The sequence below is a fragment of the Acanthisitta chloris genome, unplaced genomic scaffold (genome assembly GCF_000695815.1).
Source record: "Acanthisitta chloris isolate BGI_N310 unplaced genomic scaffold, ASM69581v1 scaffold31046, whole genome shotgun sequence".
Classification (NCBI taxonomy): Eukaryota; Metazoa; Chordata; class Aves; order Passeriformes; family Acanthisittidae; genus Acanthisitta; species Acanthisitta chloris.
Window position 1 is genome coordinate 1,231 of NW_008676981.1, and position 7,798 is coordinate 9,028.

At 38.8% G+C, this 7,798-nt stretch overlaps 1 protein-coding gene across 1 annotated transcript; it reads left to right on the forward strand.

The window, feature by feature from the left end:
• Window positions 1-328: 328 nt before the first annotated feature.
• Window positions 329-7,555, forward strand: TIPRL (TOR signaling pathway regulator). The gene is made up of 8 exons (XM_009076344.1): window positions 329-401; window positions 541-685; window positions 1,962-2,141; window positions 2,974-3,073; window positions 4,243-4,374; window positions 4,781-4,876; window positions 5,548-5,610; window positions 7,187-7,555. The coding sequence occupies exons 1-8, from the start codon at window positions 329-331 to the stop codon at window positions 7,334-7,336; spliced, it is 939 nt and encodes a 312-aa protein (XP_009074592.1). The 3' UTR covers window positions 7,337-7,555.
• The last annotated feature ends 243 nt before the right edge of the window (window positions 7,556-7,798 follow it).

The window sequence follows — 7,798 nt, forward strand, 5'->3', positions numbered from 1 at the left end:
TTACACCCACCTGGTGGCCAGTCGCTAGTAGTGTCCCTCAAGGATCAGTATTGGAGCCACTCCTGTGTGGTATCTACTGACAGCCTGGATGAGGGGATGGAGTGCACTCTTAATAAGTTCACAAATGACATTGAGTTGGGTGGGAGTGTGGATCTGCTGGAGGGTAGGAAGGCTCTGCAGTGGGATCTGGACAGTCTGGATCAATGGGCTGAAGCCAGTGGCATGAGGTTTGACAAGGCCAGGTGCCAGGTCCTGCCCTTGAGTCACAACAACCCCATGCAGTGCTACAGGCTGGGGGCAGAGTGGCTGGAAAGCAGCCCAGTGGAAAATGACTGGTAGCCAGCTGAATATGAGCCAGCAGTGTGCCCAGGTGGCCAAGAATGCCAACGGCATCCTTCCTGGTTTGTATGAGAAATAGTGTCTAGTAGGACCAGGGAAGTGATTGTCCCTCTATACTCTACTGGTGAGGCCACACCTTGAGTACTGTGTCCAGTTCTGGGCTACCCACTTCATGAAAGACATTGAGATGTTGGAATGCAGCATATCTGGAGAAGGGCAATGGAGCTGGTGAAGGGTGTGGAATACAAGTCAGTGAGGAGTGGCCAAGGGTGTTTAGCCTGGAGAAAACAAGGCTCTGGGAGGACCTGATTGCTGTCTACAACTACTTGAAAGGAGGGTCTGTCAAGTAATAGGACAAGAAGAAATGGCATCAAGTTGCACCAGGGGAGGTTTAGTTTGGATATTAGGAAAAATTTCTTCATGGAAAGGGTTTTCAAGTACTGGAACAGGCTGCCCAGGGAAGTGGTTGAGTCACCATCCCTGGAGGTGTTTAAAAGACGTAGATGTGGCAGTTAAGGACATGGTTGAGTGGTGGACTTGGCAGTGCTGGCTTAATGGTTGGACTCTATGATCTTAAAGGTCTTGTCCAACCTAAACAATTCTGTGGTTCTAACTTGTTTGGAAAAGTCTCATATCTTGAAATATTATGCTGTAAAAAAAATTACCATATAATAAGCTATATTAATGTTAAATTTTTTAACATAGCAACATAATACTTTTTTACAAAAACTGGATATCTGCCTTAAAAGAGGTAAAACCTATAAACTTATGTCCTTTCTTCCATCTTTATCCTATGCTCACTGCCTAGAACAATCTTCTCAAGCTACTTCTGACCAATAGTTCTTTAGTTTTTGCAGTTACAGGTAAGAAAACATGAATCCTGTGAGTGAGTCATTTTTCTGTAATGTCTTGATAAGTAAAGTAGGTAGTGGTAGGGAGGGAAAGAAGTATATGGAGCCTCTTGGTAATAAAGGTCAGAGTGTATATCAAGTGGTGTGTGTGTGTGTGTGCATTTATATATAGTGTATGTATATATGTGCATGAGTATAAATAAGTGTATTTATATTTAAACCAGAATGTGAAATAGGATGGTTGGATATTTTCTGCAGGGATCCTGCTTGTTTGGTTCATGCAGTACCTTGTTCAGTTGGGTCTGTGGCACTGGCTGTGGCTTTCCTGCTGGAGGTTATAAATACTGGTGTGTGTCTTCTACCGGCTTGGCAAAGTAGGAGAGCACAGCAGTGTCTTCTGCACTTTTCACATACTCTGCCAGGGTTGTTTTATTAAACTGGGAAAACAACAAAGTCTTTGTGCTGGTTTTAGCCGGGATGAAGTTAATTTTCTCAGTAGCTAGTGTAGTGCAGGGTTTGGATTCAGAGTAATAATACTGATGATACTATACTGATCTTTTGATTTCTGCTAAGTTGTGTTTATCCTAAATCAAGGGCATTTTTCTTTCTTGTGTCTTATGCTCTGCCAGTGAGGAGGTACACAGGAAAACTGGGAGCGTGTTGATGATGTGTCTTCTAAATTACCACGGTCAAAAGAATATTTATTCCAAAAGAAGCACTGCTTCCACTGAACTATAACTGACCGATCTCTCACTTTGTTTTTCTGTGCAGATTGGCTGAAGAGTTACACATGCCTTCCCTGCCAGAGATGATGTTTGGAGACAATATCCTAAGAATACAGCATGATCGTGGTTTTGGAATTGAGTTCAATGCTACAGATGCTTTAAAATGTGTCAATAATTGTCAAGGTATGATCAAAGTCGCTTGTGCAGAAGAGTGGCAGGAGAGCAGGTACAGTATTCTATCACCAGTGGGCAAGTTCTGGTGTGTTATATGTGAAACTGTCATAAAGTAGTTAAATGAGCAGACTGAACTCTTAAAGACCACGTTGCATTTGGTTCTACCTTGGATACAGTCTGTGATCACAGAAGTCACTTAGCTCTTCTTTGCAGTGATCATCCTGTCTGTTAAACTGGGTCAACTATATTTTTCAGTTGTGTCTTGGCTTTCTTAAAATAAACCTCAGGTTTAACATGGTTTATTGCTGTTGCTGTTTATTCAAACTCCTAGGGCCTCGAGCATGACAAGATTGTGTTGCGTGGTGTTGCAAAGTGCAAACTGCTGCACATCTTCAAAATCCTAGCCTTAGGAGTATAGCAGAACAATTACCATGCAGGAGGACTAATTGTGCTGCTTCCTATTTAACAAATTAGTTGTAGAGCACCTGGAAATACAGCACAGAGAGAAAGCAAAGCTGTCATGAAAACTGAAGCAAATTGCGGAGTTAATGATTGCTGTGTGTTGTCAGCAAATCACTTTCTGCCTATTTAAAGAAGAAATGATATTGAAATACAACATTTTCAGCAATATTGCGCGAAAATCATTATTTTGACTCACAGAATTGAGGTAGTGTTAGCACAGGAATTCTCATAATGGTTTTTCAAGTTATTATGGAAACAGATGTTGTGAAACTGTATGATTAAGTCTTGACATTGTCACTGCAGCACAGACAATGCTGCTGTTGTTCTTCAAGAAGAGTGTGGGAATTGTAATACATAGTCCTACATGAGGTAGTAATTTTTAAAGAATGACTATAAAGCTGTTTTCTCTTTCACTTTTTGAGGAGTGAGACTGAGCACACTAAGGAAGTTGTCAAGCCATATGACTGGACGTACACAACAGACTACAAGGGAACATTGCTGGGAGACACTGCAACATTAAAGGTAACAATTTTCTCCTTATTAAATGCTGACTACATGTTGTTTCAGTCAAACACTTCTTTTCTTAAGCTGTCATTTACCTTTCAATAGGCTTCTGTAAATTCCTTTGTACTTCGTAGTTTCTGATTTCGAAGTATAGTGTGGGCTTACCATATATCTCAGCATCTTATCCTAATTAAATCAGGGCTTATTTTAATGACTGGAATGTGTGTGTGTATGTATCTGTATTAAAGCATTTTAGGATGATATAAAAGGGTGCCACTGTGTTCCTTCCAAGGAAGGATTTGGAAAGTATGGCACATGGGAATCTTTAGTGCTTGTTGGGTGCCCTCTGAAGCCCTGAGCTCATCTCACACACAGAGCTATCAACTATGTAATTTTATAGTACCTTTGAGCTCTGGTGCTTGCCTGTCTGTCTCAGCAGATACGTGGATCTGGCTGCTTCCAGTGATTTTCTGCAATAATAACTCCTCATATTTAAACTCACAGTCCCTCCCATGTCTTTGTTTACTTGAAAATAAGGCTGAAGTTCCCAGCTTCTCTTTACTGTGTCCAGATTGCTTGCGACCAAGCTGATAATCTGTATTAATTCACTAGGTTGCTTTAGTTAGAGGTCATTTGGGTTATTCTGGAATTAAAAGTTCAGCATAGAAATAAGCAATGTCTTGTTGGCCTGTAGTCTTTAGGCAGCAGAGGTGTATTAGTGTCCATGGAGACCATGAGATGGAAAACATATAGGCTCTTGATTTCCATGGAAAGGCATTATTAGAAGCCTTTTCAAGGTTTGTAGTGGGCTAGAGATACTAAATGCGTGGACTCCTGTTTATAAACCCAGACTGCTTCTCATTTGTATGTTAAACACAAGGCATTTTCAAATGTTTTTAAGGAAACATGTGAAAGAAAGTGAGCAGAATTATTTGCAGCTGAAACCCTCCTGAGCCCATACCCAGAGGAAAGTTTATTCAGAGTTTTCCACTCTTAGTTTTTCCTTTGCTTGATGCTTTGCTCTTGGAAACTTTGATTTTAATTTTTTCTTGCAGAATTTTGGGATGTTCAGTGCCCTAAATGCTTTGTCCTTTCTAAAACTGGGGAAATCAAAGGATCGGGACAAAGTTCATGTAGTTAGGCAACAAACCAATATGCTAACTGTTCTAAATATTTTTTTTCTTTAGGTTGTTCCTACAACAGAACACATAAATACAGAGAAATTGAAAGCCAGGGAACAGATTATGTTTTTTGAGGAAGTACTTCTGTTTGAGGATGAACTTCATGATCATGGAGTATCAAGTTTGAGTGTCAAAATAGTGAGTACTGAGATGATATACAGAATCCTTGGTCACTCAGTTGGCTAAGTAATGCAAAGTGCAGTTGATTTTTGCATGTTGTTCCTTCTGCAATTTAAACTTTTAACGCAATGTTCTTTATCCTCACTCTAAAAAATACAATCTTACTGGAAATTCTGTCTTGAAATCTGTCATCTGTCACATGTTTCAGGGAACAGCCTTTTCCCTCTTTCTACATCCTGCCTAAGTCTTTTGACACAGTGTCCCTGCTGTCCTGAGATAGCTGTAGCACATCAACAGCCCAAATCTTGACTTTACTGCTGAGAGCTCCTCATCCTGTATTTTGTTGTGAATATCTGACATGGATAAGTGCATACTTAAAGGAAAACTTTGTAATATGCTGAGTGGAACATCTTTATTTTTGCAGAGAGTTATGCCTTCCAGCTTTTTTGTGCTGTTGAGGTTTTTCTTGCGAGTCGATGGGGTACTTATCAGGATGAATGACACAAGGCTTCATCATGAGGTAAACTCTTGTTTTCCATCATGACTGTTTTACAGAGGTTCCCTTGCCATGTTACTTTCAGAGACCTGCTGATATTCCTCTGATTTAATACTGATGTTTGAGGGCACAGAGGTTACCTGAACTGGACTTTCAAGTATGTTTTATTACTGTTGTGGTGCTGACCTAGCAAGCAAGCTCTGCATGCCATGGCAGTAGGTGTAGGCTCAGATTAGAGAGGAAGTACAAGAGGAAAAATAGGCAACAGTAAATAGTATGATACTGTTCTTAGCCTTGTCTCCAAGTAAACTATTTTTGGCTTGTCAGATAGAATTAGGCTGCAAGTGTTAACTTGTCCATACTACACTGAGTTCTGGTATCTCATAACTAACACAGAATGTGAGATTTGGGGTTTTGTTATTCTGTCTAGCTGTATTCACACTGGTGTAGGAGTACTAGCTCAGTGAAAACTAACAAGCATATTCATAGAAGTTTTTTTTTGATGCATGCACACAGAAAGGTGGTTTTGGAAAAAGAGAACATTGCTATCATCTTTCTCTGTCTGTGTGAATTTGAATGTAAATTTCTGCTAGCAGGTGAAAATCTGTGGTCAGCTAAATTCATATGCTTCCTAAATTGAATGTATTTTAAATGCTTATTTTGCACTGACACCAGATAATATTTTTTCCCTTTAGGCTGACAAGGCTTACATGTTGCGAGAATACACTTCCAGAGAAAGCAAAATATCAAGTTTAAAGGTATTGCATTTTTTCAATTCTTTTTTCTGTCTGGTTTTTTTTTGTTTATGGTGCACAGAAAATACTGTGTCTCTAAGTCATTCTTTGTTAGGATTGGAATTGATACAGAGTTTAAAAATCTTTCTGCTTATGCAGCATTTGTTTTAGTGATTTCAGGGCAGATTTGCATTTGTAAATGCTCAGAGCACATGACAATATACAGGATTGGGTTACTTTGTCTACTTTTGAATTAACAAAGTGTTTTGTATGATTTTATATTTTTCATAGAACTGTTCAGCCACAAAGTCAGACATTCCATGTCCGGTGATGCTAAACTTCAGGGCTGGTTGTGTGCTTGCAGGCAGTATTAGGGGTTAGGATCTTTTTGGTAATAGTCTCATTCAGTTTTTCTTAAATGAGTTTAACAAGTCACCTTAAAACTTCAGTGATGGTTCAGAAAAATTTGGAGCTGCAGCTGTTGATTTTTATTCTTGACTCAACACCTGGTCTTTCATATTCTTGTAACTTTCCTTCTCCCTTGTTTTTCCTTCGCCTGTCAAAAGTGACTAATGTGTTACTAACCTTCCAAGGGAATATTTTTGTAAAATGCTTTTTTTTTTTCTTTTGAGGAAAAGGACACTGTATCATTCCTTAACAATATGTGATCCCTATAAACAGGACTGAATCCAGACATACTAATCAGTGATCCAGGCTTTTCTTAACCTCATGTTTAAAAATTAACATCTATGCTGTTAAAACATTTTTCCTGCCTGCTGTTACAGAGAGGAAATGCATATGGCTTTTCAGTTCCCTAGATCAGCTTGCATAGGTGGAGGAAAAAAGATTCCTACTTCACTGAGATTTGAAATAATTGATACAGCAGTATGTTTCCTTGCATGGTAGGGGTGCCCAAAATACAGGTTTCATTTGAATAGCTCTGGATGAGCTTCTGAAAGAATGTTGTTGGAAGGTTTGAAGGTTATATATATGCTTGGTACAGATTTTTTTTTGGTATCAAATGTCTTGTAGATGGTGAAGTTGTCTACAGGGATGTCTAGAGTAAGATACTGATTAACTTAATGAAACCACCTTATTTCTTAAAACATGAAATTAAAATCCAGCGAGTTTTAATATTTCATATAAATGTCTGTGGTGGACTTTACAAAACTAAGATTCATGTTGAGACACAGCAGTTATCAATAGCTAAATCTAAGCTCCAGTGAATGTATTACAGTGGCTAGAAGACATGGAATCCATTGTGGCCATCCTAGTCTCATCTAGAACTAGAACCTTAAAAAGACTGTTATATTCAAATTTTAAATATATTTTGTAAAACCACTGTAGCTGTTTATAGATGTCTTTCCACTCTTTACAATCCGCTACTTAAAAACATTAGATACCTTTCCTTAGCCTATTGTTCCACACAAGGAGTGTATGTCCATTTGAAGTCATAAGGTAAATTTTAATAATCATACCTGACTTCAGGTGTTTGCATAAGGTAAATTATAGATTATTTGTCTGTAAAAGTTTGGTTTTGGAATACTTTTCTTTCTCTCTCCTTCATTCACTTGTTTCATGTAAAATTTTTGCTTCATAGCATGTTCCACCTTCTCTGTTCACGGAGCCTAACGAAATCTCTCAGTATCTACCCATAAAGGAGACAATCTGTGAAAAACTAGAATTCCCAGAGAAGCTGGAGCCTAAACCAGAAGCCCCACTGGAAACCATGTGTGTTAAGTCTAAATAAACGTGACTTTATATGGACTCGAAGTAGACTGAAGATAATGTGATCACATAATCATTGTCAAGGGGGGCATTTCACTGCTAGTGGAATGAAGAATTTGGCTAATTTTTCTGTAGCCTTGAGAGAAAACATTTCAAGCAGGTTTTGCTAATGGTGTTTTTTGTGTTTTTTTTAACCTGTATCTGGAGTTGGTGATGGGCTGGTGGTGAGTTACAGTTTTCAGTGGCACTGGAGAAATCATGATGAGTCTGGGTTCAGGAGCATTGTCTGGACCCTCCACCACTAGCACTTCTATGATTTAGTTATTGCTGCTTCAGATACTAAGAGACTGCTGGAATTGTAAAATTGGCATGATTTTATTTTTAGTGAGAAATCATCCACACCATAAAATATGTAAAAATTCCTCTGCATTTATTTTGACCTGTCAGTCCTAAACTACACATTTTGCTTGGCTTCCCCTACTGT